General features: G+C 46.2%; 1 protein-coding gene across 1 annotated transcript in view; it reads left to right on the top strand.

Annotated features, from left to right (window-relative positions):
• LAPTM5 (lysosomal protein transmembrane 5) overlaps positions 1–5153 on the top strand; it is a 144095-nt gene extending 138942 nt beyond the window's left edge. Inside the window, exon 8 of the mRNA XM_073670614.1 lies at positions 3917–5153. Within this exon, the coding sequence (XP_073526715.1) occupies positions 3917–3988 (72 nt within the window). The 3' untranslated portion in view covers positions 3989–5153. The remainder of the gene's footprint in view (positions 1–3916) is intronic.
• The last annotated feature ends 11049 nt before the right edge of the window (positions 5154–16202 follow it).

The following is a 16202-nucleotide window of genomic DNA, read 5'->3' on the forward strand; positions in this document are numbered from 1 at the left end:
AATGGGGGATTGAGGAGGCCACACATACCAGGGATTAGGGGATTGAGGGGGCCACACATACCAGGGATTGTGGGAGTGAGGGGGTCACACATACCAGGAATGAGGGATTGAGGAGGCCACACATACCAGGGATTAGGGGATTGAGGAGGCCACACATACCAGGGATTAGGGGATTGAGGAGGCCACACATACCAGGGATTAGGGGATTGAGGAGGCCACACATACCAGGATACTTGGATTGAGGAGGCTACACATACCAGGAATGGGGGATTGAGGAGGCCACACATACCAGGAATGGGGGATTGAGGAGGCAACACATACCAGGAATGGGGGATTGAAAGGCCACACATACCAGGGATGGGGGATTGAGGCGGCCACACATACCAGGATTGGGGGGTTGAAGAGGCCACACATACCAGGATTGGGGGGTGAGGGGTACCACGCATACCAGGATTTGGGGGGGTGAGGGGTGCCACGCATACCAGGATTGGGGGTGAGGGGTGCCACGCATACTGGGATTGGGAGTGAGGGATAGGCTGCCATGCATACCAGGATGAGGGATACCATACACACCAGGATAGAGATGAGGGGTGCCACGTATACCAGGATTGGGGGATTGAGGAGGCCACACATACCAGGATGGGGGATTGAGGAGGCCACACATACCAGGGATTAGGGGATTGAGGGGGCCACACATACCAGGGATTGGGGGATTGAGGGGGCCACACATACCAGGGATTGAGGGGTTCACACATACCAGGAATGGGGGATTGAGGAGGCCACACATACCAGGGATGGGGGATTGAGGCGGCCACACATACCAGGAATGGGGGATTGAGGAGGCCACACATACCAGGAATGGCGGATTGAGGAGGCCACACATACCAGGGATGGGGGATTGAGGCGGCCACACATACCAGGGATGGGGGATTTTGGAGGCCACACATACCAGGGATGAGGGGATTGAGGAGGCCACACATACCAGGATACTTGGATTGAGGAGGCCACACATACCAGGAATGGGGGATTGTGGAGGCCACACATACCAGGATTGGGGGGTTGAGGAGGCCACACATACCAGGATTGGGGGGTGAGGGGTACCACGCATACCAGGATTTGGGGGGTGAGGGGTGCCACGCATACGGGGATTGGGGGTGAGGGGTGCCACGCATACCGGGATTGGGAGTGAGGGATAGGGTGCCATGCATACCAGGATGAGGGATGCCATACACAACAGGATAGAGATGAGGGGTGCCACGTATACCAGGATTGGGGATGAGGGGAGCCACGCATACCGGAAATGGGGATGAGGGGAGCCACGCATACCGGAAATGGGGATGAGGGGAGCCACGCATACCGGAAATGGGGATGAGGGGAGCAACGCATACCGGAAATGGGGATGAGGGGAGCCACACATACCGGAAATGGGGATGAGGGAAGCCACGCACACTGGAAATGGGGATGAGGGGAGCCACAAATACCGGAAATGGGGATGAGGGGAGCCACGCATACCGGAAATGGGGATGAGGGGAGCCACGCATACCGGAAATGGGGATGAGGGGAGCCACGCATACCGGAAATGGGGATGAGGGGAGCCACGCATACCGGAAATGGGGATGAGGGGAGCAACGCATACCGGAAATGGGGATGAGGGGAGCCACGCATACCGGAAATGGGGATGTGGGGAGCCACGCATACCGGGATCGGGGATGAGGGGAGCCACGCATACCGGGATCGGGGATGAGGGGAGCCACGCATACCGGGATCAGGGATGAGGGGAGCCACGCATACCGGGATCGGGGATGAGGGGAGCCACGCTTCCCGGGATCAGGGATGAGGGGAGCCACGCATACCGGGATCGGGGATGAGGGGAGCCACGTATACCGGGATCAGGGATGAGGGGAGCCACGCATACCGGGATTGGATGGTGGGGACAGGATGGGGGCAGCACATACCAGCATGGGAGACCATATACCAATAAAAATGCTCGCCACCCGGGCGTAGAACGGGTTCAATAGCTAGTTACTAATATACAAGTAAGAGACTCTACTATGACCATGCAGTGCATCTAAAATAAAAAATTAACCAAGTTTGTCTTTATTAAATATCTCACATAATTTTGTATCTCTAGCGTGTGCAGACATAGATGTCTCCATTACAGACAAGCCATGTGCCTTGTGTCATTTGATTGTTGTCAAGCATGTTCCTGTCTATTTGTTTTCTCTACACGTTAGCAAGAAACAGGGGCCACATGGACAAGAGTAACATGTAACTGCAGAAACCAACAGCACAGAAAATATGACTACAGGCATGGATTGATTGACTTGTCTCTCAATATTTGCATTTGGGTATGGACCTGTTAAACAAGTTTAGAAAATCAGGAGTAATGCTGCAGACAATTCTGCTTGCACCCGACCCATTTTCTAAACACGTTTTCACTGATGCACCGAATTAAAACATTATTTCTTGTTATAAGGGAGTTTGATCGTTCTTCCTGATGCTCTTGGTTAAGGCAGCCATTGATACAGAGTCTTTATGTCCTTCATTCTCAAAAATGATTCTATTTTCACTGATCCACCTAAAGACTGATTTAATTGACAGTAAGTAATAAAACAGTCCCTTAAAATTTAAAGGCAGCATAATTCAGCAAACAGATACCTTTAATATCAGTGGCTATGATTATTATTATTAATAATATTATGTTTATGTTTCTTATAAGCTTGGTAAACCCAGGTGTCTTTCCTTACAGAAAAGACTTTCACTTTAAGATGATGGTTTTCTACTGTGATTATCGTGTATAAATGCGTTATATATTGCAGTGTAGCATTTTGAACTATGTCCTTCACTGTTGTTTGAAATTCAAGGTAGAAAAGTTTGAGCACAAATGTGGAATGTTAGCACTAAATTGTTCTGTTGTAGCAGGAACCATAAGGAGGTTATATATATAGCTGGTAGCAGGGAAGAGAAGCAGTGTGTGGCTGAAGCTACATGTAGTCAATTGGGAGTCTAACTTAGTTGACTGTTGGTCCCAGGGAGAGGAATCAAGAAGTGAAATACAGAACCTGAAGAATGTGCAATGAAACTACCTAAAGTGCCTGAGAGTTACTGTGGCCTGGAAAAAATAGCAGGGCTGGAGTTTGTCTATAAAAGACCTATTGGTGAGATAGAAGCGGTGTGAAGTAAAGGTATCAGCTGAAGGTCAATTATATACACAGAGTTGGAGACGGGGAAGAATTGTACACAATTAGGTTTGAGTACCATCACAAACAGTTAGCAAACAGGCTAGGAAAAGTGTCCAGTGTAGCGTTGGGCTGTATAAAACCTTCAGTCTGGTGTCATGTCAGTTCTGAGAAACTGTGCAGACTTGGTGTGCAAATTAAGTCAGCCCAGCTGGAAGCTATAGTAAGGCCTAAGTGGATTATGTGGGCTCTTCCATCCTTAACCTAAGTTTAATCAGGTGCTGTTGGCTTGAGGACTGGTGGAGAATAAGCATGATTGGACTCGTGGAAGTAGAACTGTACCCGAACTTGAATCTGAACCCCATTTAAATCAATGAGGACTCGAACTTTGGAGATGGAAAAATTCTCTCTTTTTCCTTCTCTCTCTCACTCTCTCTCCCTCTCTCCGGACTCCTAACCTATAAAACGGATTTCCAAGAGAAGTCCCTGCATGAAGTTTAGCACCGGACACGGTACGAACCCCAAACCACATTCTGTAGAATTGCTGTATATAAACTATCCTGTAAACAATGTAGAAGATAAACATCTAAAATACTATAGAGTAAAATTGAAAAGATCAAGGACATCTAGAAGATGATTATTGTGATAATGTTGCTGTATAATATTTTTCACTTCGAAGTTATTCATATTTTCTTAATATTGTATGTTATTGTTAAACAATGTGCTGTGTTTTACAGGCAGCACTTCCATCCTACATGGAGGCAGTAATGGAAACCAAGGATTTCCCCCCTCCATACTCCACAGTGTAACTACAAATATACCTAAAGAAATAAACAGCTTCTGTGTTAAAAGCTTCCTATCATCCTGTGCCGGATGCTGAGAGCATGGAGCGCTGCAATGTCTCTGCCGCTGAAAGCAAACAAGCATCAAAGAGAACAGGGGCATGTGGATCCTGGTTCATTAAAAAATGAAATAAAAGCATTGAAGTGCACAAATAAATAGAAAATGGATTTAACCTGAACACAACGTCATAATATAGAAGAGTACCACCATGCCTGTTAAATTATTTTAAACCTGCTCTGATCATACAGAAGACACGGATACATAGTGCGTTATGAGGGTAGATTTTCTGCAGAAATTTCTGGGACTGAAATTTTCTTCCTTACATCTACGCTGGGGTTGTCTCTGAAGCAAACACAAAGATTTCTGCAAGTCCCCGTAAGAGAAAGCTTTGTGCTATCTACAACATATTAAGCCGGGTCCCTTTGTCAGTTACGCAAAATCAGGACAGGTTTTCTGCGTCTGGATGGAAATAAGAATTTTAACTTTCACTAACTTGCAAGCAGTGATCACGAAGAAGATGAGAAATAGAAACAAGTACATTAGAAAATCTTACCACCTATCTATTGGATAATTGATAAAGCTGTTTCCATCTGTGCCTTCAAGGCCCACGATCAAATACTGCTACATTAGAAATTCCTTTAAGGCCCCATTCAGATGTCCATTTTTTGTGCACATCAGTATTCTGGGTCCGATTTCCACCCGTTTTTGGATCATGTGTCCATTTTTACCATCAGTTTAGCATCTGTTTTACTGGGAAAAAATTTCAAAGCTTCTCCTGCCCACACGTCTGAAAGAGGCCACAGTTTTGCAGCGGAAAGAAATATTTAGATCTTGTACCACCATAGATAGCATTTATCATTTTATAAGTGGGATGCAATAACATTTTATGCTTCATTTTTATAAAAGCAGGAAGCTCTTTAAATTCTAAGCAATTGGAGTGTCTGATTATATCTACATATTTTGGTTATTCTCATAAAGACCAACTTTTTTACAGCTTCTAATATTAATGCTTGAACATAGGAATTTTTGAAACAATTGTTACCTTAGCTTGCCTACAATTGTCGATGTTTCCATAAATAATCATTGCTAATAATGTAATTAATAAAAAAGCAGCCAAACTGCTTAAAGAAACACTCTGGCATTTTTATTTCTTACTATTGACGCAGTTCTATTCTTGATTTTGTAGAATACTTTCCTTTTTCAGTCACTGGAAATAGCTACAGGATATATGATAACTAGTGTTGAGCGAGCACTAAAATGCTCGAGTGCTCCAAGCTCTGGCCGAGCTCACCGTGATACTCGGGTGATCGACCCGAGCAACGAGCCCAATGTTATTCTATGGGAGACCCAAGCATTTTTGCAGCGGCACCCCCGGCAGTCTGTAGAAAGCCTAAAAAGTGCCCAAAACGATAGTGACAGTGCTCAAATGACATGGGGACAGCATGGGGATCGCCCCTGGAAGCATTTCTGACCCCTAGGTCACTGCGGTCAACAATGTGGTCAGAGGTATTAAGCCATTTTTACGGGCTCACAATAAAACGTTCAAAAACAAAACTGAAACGGTTTTCCGGTGAAATATGATAAGGAATTTCCTTTCCAGGGTAAAGACTTGTGTATAAGGTAAAATAAATAACCAAAAACAAAAATCCTCCTCCACAACTTGGGCTATGTTCACAAGTAGCATTTTTTATGCGTTTTTGCACTTTTGTATTACTTTCAACCGTGACAAATGCATTCACCGGGAAATGTTATTTTAACATTTTACAACCTTATCTGGCCATGTGCTGTGACACATACTGTACATACAGTGCTGAAAAGACATGGGAACAGCATGGGGAAGACCCCTGGAAGCATCTCTGACACCCAGGTCACTGCCTAAAAGTGTGCCCATCAGAAGTGATCCTTGCCACATCAGAAGATGCACACTTGCAGCTATCCCTGTGCAAGTCCTTGTCCCAGGGCAGTGTTCAATTGTACCTCCCACATTCCTTGCAATGCAAGTGCAAGCATGCAGCCTGCCACCCACCCACCCCCAGGCTGCAATACCATACTGCTTGCTTGCTTGCACTTGAAATTGGGCCTTTAAGGCATGTGGTGGAGGAATCCGGCCACCATGTCATGGCTGCGTCAGCAGCCTGGTATCCATACTCAGTCCCCAGCCGCCCGGCAGCCGGGTGTCCACGCTTGGTCCCCAGCCACCAGGGGGCGGCCTGGTGTCCATACTCGGTCCCCAGCCGCCCAGCGGCTGAGTGCCCACACACAGTCCCCAGCCGCCTGGGGGCGGCCGGATGTCCATAAACGGTCCCCAGCCGCCCCTATTTGAAGGACAGCCTAACCACAAACACGTGGACAAGTCAATGTGGCCAGGGATGATCTATCTGACTGACACCTTCACACTGGGTTAATATTGTGGAAGCCGGGACACAGTTGGACACTGGGATGCAACACGTCCTCCAGACATAGAGGATTGCGGGTCCTGGGTCAATCAGGCTTCAACACAAAGTTCAGAAGGTAGACAGCAGCAGTGGTTGGCCTCCTACACAATGAGTAAATTATTCATGATCATGAAGCCATCCATCTTCTTAGCTTTCTGTTCCTTGGAATGCAAGCGCATGTATGTAGTAGCGGCTAGGCCTGAGGTTGTCAGCGTTTTGGCGCATATCCTACCTCCTCCGAGGATTGCTGGATGTTTTCCTGCTACTATCCCAGTTCTATGACTCCCGTTAAAACAAAGCTTCAGGTGATGAATGATGGATGAGGTGGTGGCAAAGGAGAAAGAGCAGGAGGAACAGGGACCATTCACATCAATATCAGGCCAGTCAACCACACATGTCTTGTAGGATATGTTTCTGTACCAAAAGGAGTGGTTCGGCTACACAGTTATAGGGCAAACAGTGAGTGCAATGCCTACCAAAAATTTCGAGGCACTCCAATGCCCCTTGGAAGTGACATGGAGGTCAGAGGGCCTTAACTAAACTGTTTTTTCCATTTATAGCAACTGGGTCTCCTGTACACTGTTGGCCTAAGCAGTGAATGGAAGGCTTTCCAAAAATTATGAGGAACTGCAATGCCCCTTGAGACAGACATGGATTACAGCGTACTAAAAACCTTCTACCCATTATTGGGAAGTGGGTCTCCCTTAGTGTTCGCCTATGCATTGAAAAGCAAAAGCTGCCTTAAATTAGGAGGAAATGCAATGCCCGTTGGAAGAGTCGTGGAGGTTAGAGTTAATTTAAAAAAAAACATTTCAATGCCCCTTGGAAGAGCTGTGGATTTCAGAGTGGTTTAACAAGAAGGTTTTAATGCTCCATGGAAGAGACGTGGAGGTCACAGTAGCTAAACAAGACTGTTTTAATGCCCCTTGGAAGAGACGTGGAGGTCACTGTAGCTTAACAAGACAGTTTTAATGCCCCTTGGAAGAGTGGTGGAGGTCACAGTAGCTTAACAAGACGGTTTTAATGCCCCTTCGAAGAGTGGTGGAGGTCACAGTAGCTTAACAAGACGGTTTTAATGCCGCTTGGAAGAGTGGTGGAGGTCACAGTAGCTTAGCAAGACAGTTTTAATGCCCTTTGGAAGAGACGTCGAGGTCACAGTAGCTTAACAAGATGGTTTTAATGCCCCTTGGAAGAGTGGTGGAGGTCACAGTAGCTTCACAAGACAGTTTTAATGCCCCTTGGAAGAGACGTGGAGGTCACAGTAGTTTAACAAGACGGTTTTAATGCCCCTTGGAAGAGTGGTGGAGGTCACAGTAGCTTAACAAGACGGTTTTAATGCCCCTTGGAAGAGTGGTGGAGGTCACAGTAGCTTAACAAGACGGTTTTAATGCCCTTGGAAGAGTGATGGAGGTCACAGTAGCTTAACAAGACGGTTTTAATGCCCCTTGGAAGAGACGTGGAGGTCACAGTAGCTTAACAAGACGGTTTTAATGCCCCTTGGAAGAGTGTTGGAGGTCACAGTAGCTTAACAACACAGTTTTAATGCCCCTTGGAAGAGACGTGGAGGTCAGAGTGGTTTAACAAGACGGTTTTAATGCCCCTTGGAAGAGTGGTGGAGGTCACAGTAGCTTAACAAGATGGTTTTAATGCCCCTTGGAAGAGAAGTGGAGGTCACAGTAGCTTAACAAGACGGTTTTAATGCCCCTTGGAAGAGACGTGGAGGTCACAGTAGCTTAACAAGACGGTTTTAATGTCCCTTGGAATAGTGGTGGAGGTCACAGTAGCTTAACAAGACAGTTTTAATGCCCCTTGGAAAAGTGGTGGAGGTCACAGTACCTTAACAAAACAGTATTATTGCCCCTTGGAAGAGACGTGGAGGTTACAGCAGCTTAGCAAGACGGTTTTAATGCCCCTTGGAAGAGTGGTGGAGGTCACAGTAGCTTAACAAGACAGTTTTAATGCCCCTTGGAAGAGACGTGGAGGTCACAGTAGCTTAACAAGACGGTTTTAATGCCCCTTGGAAGAGTGGTGAAGGTCACAGTAGCTTAACAATACGGTTTTAATGCCCCTTGCAAGAGTGGTGGAGGTTACAGTAGCTTAACAAGACAGTTTTAATGCCCCTTGGAAGAGACGTGGAGGTCACAGTAGCTTAACAATACGGTTTTAATGCCCCTTGGAAGAGTGGTGGAGATCACAGTAGCTTAACAAGACGGTTTTAATGCCCCTTGGAAGAGTGGTGGCGGTCATAGTAGCTTAACAAGACAGTTTTAATGCCCCTTGGAAGAGACGTGGAGGTCACAGTAGCTTAACAACACGGTTTTAATGCCCCTTGGAAGAGTGGTGGCGGTCACAGTAGCTTAACAAGACAGTTTTAATGCCCCTTGGAAGAGACGTGGAGGTCACAGTAGCTTAACAACACGGTTTTAATGCCCCTTGGAAGAGTGGTGGAGGTCACAGTAGCTTAACAATACAGTTTTAATGCCCCTTGGAAGAGACGTGGAGGTCAGAGTGGTTTAACAAGACGGTTTTAATGCCCCTTTTAAGAGTGGTGGAGGTCGCAGTAGCTTAACAAGATTGTTTTAATGCCCCTTGGAAGAGTGGTGGAGGTTACAGTAGCTTAACAAGACGGTTTTAATGCCCCTTGGAAGAGTGGTGGAGGTCACAGTAGCTTAACAACACGGTTTTAATGCCCCTTGGAAGAGTGGTGGAGGTCACAGTAGCTTAACAATACAGTTTTAATGCCCCTTGGAAGAGACGTGGAGGTCAGAGTGGTTTAACAAGACGGTTTTAATGCCCCTTTTAAGAGTGGTGGAGGTCGCAGTAGCTTAACAAGATTGTTTTAATGCCCCTTGGAAGAGTGGTGGAGGTTACAGTAGCTTAACAAGACGGTTTTAATGCCCCTTACAAGAGCCATGCAGTACTGCATTTTAAAAACATTATTCCCATTATTGGGGAGTGGGTCTCCCATAGTCTTTGCCTATGCCTTCCAAGCAAAAGCTGCCAAACATTAGGACGGAGGAACTTGCAATGCTGGCAACACGGACCACGGTCACCCTGGTGGTATACTGTAGTGGTGGTGGAGGCTGAGAATAAGGAGAAGAGCAAAAAACAGCCAAAATGAGGAAGCGTATACCCATGTGTGGGTGTGAAGCGGTGCATGGGAATACACCTCCTGAAATAACACAGTGGATTGGACTTTATGTTACTCTGCTGTCATTTGGTGGTGATGAGAAGTCTGGCCCAATCCAGACCTTGTTCATTTTGATAAGGGTCAGCTTGTCAGCATTGTCAGTTGACAGGCGAGTGCGATTATCAGTTATAATTCCCCCAGCGGCACTAAAAACACGCTCCGATAACATGCTGCAGGGCAGGCCAGGACCTCCAAGGCGTACAGAGCGAGTTCATTCCAAGTGTCCAGCTTGGATACCAAATAATTAAAAGGAACAGAGGAATCACGGAGGACGCTGGTACAGTCGGCATGGTACTTCCTCACCATCTTTTGAAACTTTCCACTCCTTGTGAGAGTACCCCGTGCCTCAGGGTCTGTAAGCTTGGCGGGTCTCAGAAAACTGTCCCAGAATGTTGACAGTGTTCCCCTGCCTCTGCTGGATTGGATTTGCGTCTCTCTCGCCTGTACGCCTTGGTTGGTCAACGAACAGCATCTTCCCAAACTTTGCACTCCTTGTGACAGTACCCAGCGCCTCAGGTCCTGTGCGATGGGAGGGGCTAAGAAAATTCTCCAGAAATTTGACAATGTTCCCCTGCCTCTGCTGGATAGAAGTTGTGTCTCTCTCGCCTGTACTCCTTGGTTGTCAAACGAAGTGTGCCTCTGGCGCTAGCGTGTTCAGACGGGAATTTTTTTGAACAGTTCTGCAGCAAGGGCCTTCTGGTACTGCCACATTTTTGTAGACCTCTCCACCTCAGGAATAAGAGAGTGAAAGTTCTCCTTGTAGCGGGGGTATAAAAGTGTCACCCACCAGTAATGACTGGCACCCAAAATTTTGACAATGCGAGGGTCACGGTTAAGGCAGCGTAACATAAATTCAGCCATGCGAGCCAGACTGGTAACGGGCAAGACTTCCGTGTCCTCACCAAGATGACGACTGACCATGCTCTCCTCCTCCTCCATCTCCTCCCCCCTGTCCTCAGGCCACCCACGCTGAACCGACGGTATGACAGTTGTACAGGTACTACCGTCTACAGCGCATGATACCAGCTCCTGTTCATCCTCCTCCTCCTCCTCTCCCTCATTGTCCCCCAATGCACGTTGGGATGAGATGAGGCTGGGCTATGTGTAATCGCCCATTACGGCTTCTTGATCCATCGCATCATACTCTGGCTGCAATGCCTCCTCTTTAATTCTCTGCAGAGAGCATTGCAATAGACAGACAAGTGGGATGCTGACGCTAATGATGGCGTCATCGCCACTCACCATCTTGGTGGACTCCTCAAAGTTTGTCAGGATGGTACACATGTCAGACATCCAGGTCCACTCCTGAGGTCTTATGTGTGGAGTCTGACCTGAATATCGACGACCTTGTTGCAGCTGGTACTCTACAACTGCTCTCTTCTGCTCACAAATCCTTTGCAACATGTGGAGGGTAGAGTTCCAACGTGTGGGGACATCACACACCAGTCGGTGTGCCGGAAGCTGCAAACGCTGCTGGAACACAGCAAGGGCGGCGGAAGCTGTAGCGGACTTCCGAAAATGAGCTGATAGGCGGCGTACTTTGAAGAGCAGATCTGGCAACTTGGGGTACGATTTAAGAAACCGCTGAACCATGAGGTTAAGCACATGAGCAAGGCATGTTACGTGTGTGATCTCTCCTCGCCTCAGAGCCGCCACCAGGTTACGGCCATTGTCACACACGACCATGCCTGGATGTAGGTTCAGCGGTCTCAGCCACAGATCTGCCTGCTCTTTCACAGCTGTCCACAACTCACAAGCAGTGTGAGGTTTATCACCTAAGCTTATGAGTTTCAGCACAGCCTGTTGCCGCTTGGCTGAGGCAGTACTGCAGTGCTTCCAGCTTGTAACTGATGTGGTGATATCTGAGATGGAGGCTGAACATGAGGAGGAGGAGGAGGAGGAGTATGCGCAGGAGCTGTACACTGTGGGGGAAACTCTGACTGACATAGGGCCCGCAATCCTCGGTGTGGGGAGGATGTGTTCCATCCCAAGGTCCGACTGGGTCCCGGCTTCCACTATGTTTACCCAGTGTGCCGTCAGGGAGATGTACCATCCCTGGCCACAAGCACTTGTCCATGTGTCCGTTGTAAGGTGGACTCTCCCAGTAACTGCGTTGTTGAGGGCACGGCAGATTTTTTGGGACACGTGCTTGTGTAGTGCAGGGATGGCACACCGAGCAAAATAGTGTCGGCTGGGGACCGAGTACTGAGAGATGGCCACTGCCATAAGGTTGCGAAAGGATTCCGTCTCCACCAGCCTAAAAGGCAGCATTTCCAACACAAGCAGTCGTGAAATGTGCGAATTTAGGACTGTGGCCTGTCGGGCGTTGGCTGCAAATTTGCGCTTTCATTCAAAGCTCTGGGATATGGACAATTTAATGCTGCGAAGGGACGTGGACGTTGATGCTGTTTCTTGAGAAACTGCCATAACAAGTGAAGACTGAGAGGAGGGGGCATCTTTGCATGCAGTATGGACAGGGGATTGCCTTGCACGCACAACAGGGGGTTCTATTACACGCACAACAGCGGAAGAAGCAGTGCTGACACCCGCTGACACTGGTCATGGATCCTGGGGTTCGCCCCACAAAGTCGGGTGCTTTGCCAACATGTGCCTGATCATGCTGGTGGTGGTCAGGCTGGTAGTTTTGTCACCCCTGCTGATGCTGGCATGGCAGGTGGTACAAATGACCTTTTTGGAGTTATCAGCAGAGTCTTTAAAAAATTCCAGACTCTGGAAGACATACCGGTTGTACTGGCAACGTCCCTCATGTTGGTGTTACAGGGTACTGTTGCCTGCCTTCTGTGTGCGGCCACCACACTGCTTCTTCCTGCCTGTTGGGGTACTCTGCCTCCCTTCCCCTGTGTGCTGCTGGCCTCGCTCTGTGTGTCCTCCTACCACGTTGGGTCAGTTACTAGATCATCTACCACCTCCTCCTGTTCCACTTGCGCACCACGATCCTCCTCCTCACTTCGTGGCAATTGTGTCTCGTCATCGTCCACCTCTGATGACAAATTGCCAGCGTCGACTTCCTCTGGTCGTGGCTGTTCAAATATTTGGGCATCGCTACATTGGATCTCCTCTTCCACCACTTCAAGTGGAGCAGGCGAGGGGCACAAATATGGAAATGGACCAGTGAACAGCTCTTCAGAGTGTCCAAGTGCTGGATCAGTTGCTCTCTGACGACACTCGGCATGGTGGGAGGAAGGAGCATCAGGGTGAGGAGGAGTATGCAGTCGAGACTCACGGCTACTAAAACTTGACCGTGTGGAAGACAGACCGGAGGCGGTGGTGCCCAGGTAACTGGAAGCATTATCTGCTATACAATTAATAACCTGCTCACACTGATCAGTTCGCAATACTGGTGTTGTAGTGTGCTTCCCTAGTAATTCGGTCAAGAAGTGGGAGCGAGAAGATGTGGCTGTTGGTTGTGGCACATTTTCACCTTGGCCACGGCCCCGTCCTCTGCACGCACCATCACCAGAAAGTCCAGTTCCACGTCCCTTGCCACTCGCCTTCCCATTGTAAATTAAGTAAAATAGCTTACACTTGCACTATCAATGTAAAAAGGGTAATAAAAAGGAGATTAGAACCGTAGAAGAGGAAAACCACAGTTCTATTTCTCTGGGGGTTTTTTTACGGAAAGAATGCCAAAAGCAGGATAATACAGAGATTAGAACCGTGGAACTGCACAACCACAGTTCTAGTTATCTGGCCTACACCAGACTCTTTTAAACAGATATATTTGTGTCTGAACAGTCAGGGAGACACTATTACTGTTTTTTTTATTGTAAAAAATGCCAAAAGCAGGATAATACAGAGATTTGAACTGTGGAACTGCAAAACCACAGTTCTAGTTATCTGGCCTACACCAGGCTCTTTTAAACAGATATATTTGAGTCTGAACAGTTAGGGAGACACTATTACTGTTTTTTTTTATGGAAAAAATGCCAAAAGCAGGATAATACAGAGATTTGAACCGTGGAACTGCAAAACCACAGTTCTAGTTATCTGACCTACACCAGACTCTTTTAAACAGATATATTTGTGTTTGAACAGTCAGGGAGATACTATTACTGTTTTTTTTAAGGAAAAAATGCCAAAAGCAGGAAAATACTGAGATTTGAACCGTGGAACTGCAAACGACAGTTCTAGTTACCTGGCCTACACCAGACTCTTTTAAACAGATATATTTGTGTCTGAACAGTCAGGGAGACACTATTACTGTTTTTTTTATGGAAAAAATGCCAAAAGCAGGATAATAGAGATTTGAACCGTGGAACTGCAAAACCACAGTTCTAGTTATCTGGCCTACACCAGGCTCTTTTAAACAGATATATTTGAGTCTGAACAGTTAGGGAGACACTATTACTGTTTTTTTTTATGGAAAAAATGCCAAAAGCAGGATAATACAGAGATTTGAACCGTGGAACTGCAAAACCACAGTTCTAGTTATCTGACCTACACCAGACTCTTTTAAACAGATATATTTGTGTTTGAACAGTCAGGGAGATACTATTACTGTTTTTTTTAAGGAAAAAATGCCAAAAGCAGGATAATACTGAGATTTGAACCGTGGAACTGCAAACGACAGTTCTAGTTACCTGGCCTACACCAGACTCTTTTAAACAGATATATTTGTGTCTGAACAGTCAGGGAGACACTATTACTGTTTTTTTTATGGAAAAAATGCCAAAAGCAGGATAATAGAGATTTGAACCGTGGAACTGCAAAACCACAGTTCTAGTTATCTGGCCTACACCAGACTCTTTTAAACAGATATATTCGTGTCTGAACAGTCAGGGAGACACTATTACTGTTTTTTTTACGTAAAAAATGGCAAAAGCAGGATAATACAGAGATTTGAACCGTGGAACTGCAAAACCACAGTTCTAGTTATCTGGCCTACACCAGACTCTTTAAACAGATATATTTGTGTCTGAACAGTCAGGGAGACACTATTACTGTTTTTTTTTACGGAAAAAATGCCAAAAGCAGGATAATACAGAGATTTGAACTGTGGAACTGAAAAACCACAGTTCTAGTTATCTGGCCTACACCAGACTCTTTTAAACAGATATATTTGTGTCTGAACAGTCAGGGAGACACTATTACTGTTTTTTTTACGGAAAGAATGCCAAATGCAGGATAGTACAGAGATTTGAACCGTGGAACTGCAAAACCACAGTTCTAGTTATCTGGCCTACACCAGACTCTTTTAAACAGATATACAGTTATATGAAAAAGTTTGGGCACCCCTTTTAATCTTAAGCTTAATGTTTTATAAAAATTGGTATTTTTGCAACAGCTATTTCAGTTTGATATATGTAATAACTGTTGGACACAGTAATGTTTCTGCCTTGAAATGAGGTTTATTGTACTAACAGAAAATGTGCAATCTGCATTCAAACAAAATTTGACAGGTGCATAAGTATGGGCACCTCACCAGAAAAGTGACATTAATATTTTGTAGATCCTCCTTTTGCAAAAATAACAGCCTTTAGTTGCTTCCTGTAGCTTTTAATGAGTTCCTGGATCCTGAATGAAGGTATTTTTAACCATTCCTCTTTACAAAACAATTCCAGTTCAGTTAAGTTTGATGGTCACCGAGCATGGACAGCCCTCTTCAAATGATCCCACAGATGTTCAATGATATTCAGGTCTGGGGACTGGGATGGCCATTCCAGAACATTGTAATTGTTCCTCTGCATGAATGCCTGAGTAGATTTGGAGCAGTGTTTTGGATCATTGTCTTGCTGAAAGATCCATCCCCTGCGTAACTTCAACTTTGTCACTGATTTTTGAACATTATTGTCAAGAATCTGCTGATACTGAGTGGAATCCATGCATCCCTCAACTTTAACAAGATTCCCGGTGCCGGCATTGGCCACACAGCCCCAAAGCATGATGGAACCTCCACCAAATTTTACTGTGGGTAGCAAGTGTTTTTCTTGGAATGCTGTGTTTTTTTGCCACCATGCATAACGTCTTTTTGTATGACCAAACAACTCAATCTTGGTTTCATCAGTCCACAGGACCGTCTTCCAAAAATAAGTTGGCTTCTCCAAATGTGCTTTTGCATACCTCAGCCGACTCTGTTTGTGGCATGCTTGCAGAAACGGCTTCTTTCGCATCACTCTCCCATACAGCTTCTCCTTGTGCAAATTGCGTTGTATAGTTGACCGATGCACAGTGACACCATCTGCAGCAAGTTGATGCTGTAGCTCTCTGGAGGTAGTCTGAGGATTGTCCTTGACTGATCTCACCATTCTTCTTCTCTGCCTTTCTGATGTTTTTCTTGGCCTGCCACTTCTGGCCTTAACAAGAACTGTCCCTGTGTTCTTCCATTTCCTTACTATGTTCCTCACAGTGGAAACTGACAGGTTAAATCGCTGAGACAGCTTTTTGAATCCTTCCCCTGAACAACTATGTTGAATAATCTTTGTTTTCAGATCATTTGACAGTTGCTTTGAGGAGCCCATGATGCCACTCTTCAGAGGAGATTCAAACAGGAGAACAACTTGCAAGTGGCCACTTTAAATAGCTTTTCTCATGATT

This window comes from Phyllobates terribilis, unplaced genomic scaffold (genome assembly GCF_046119375.1).
Source record: "Phyllobates terribilis strain yellow unplaced genomic scaffold, ASM4611937v1 Scaffold_2__4_contigs__length_985480577, whole genome shotgun sequence".
NCBI classification, from domain to species: Eukaryota; Metazoa; Chordata; class Amphibia; order Anura; family Dendrobatidae; genus Phyllobates; species Phyllobates terribilis.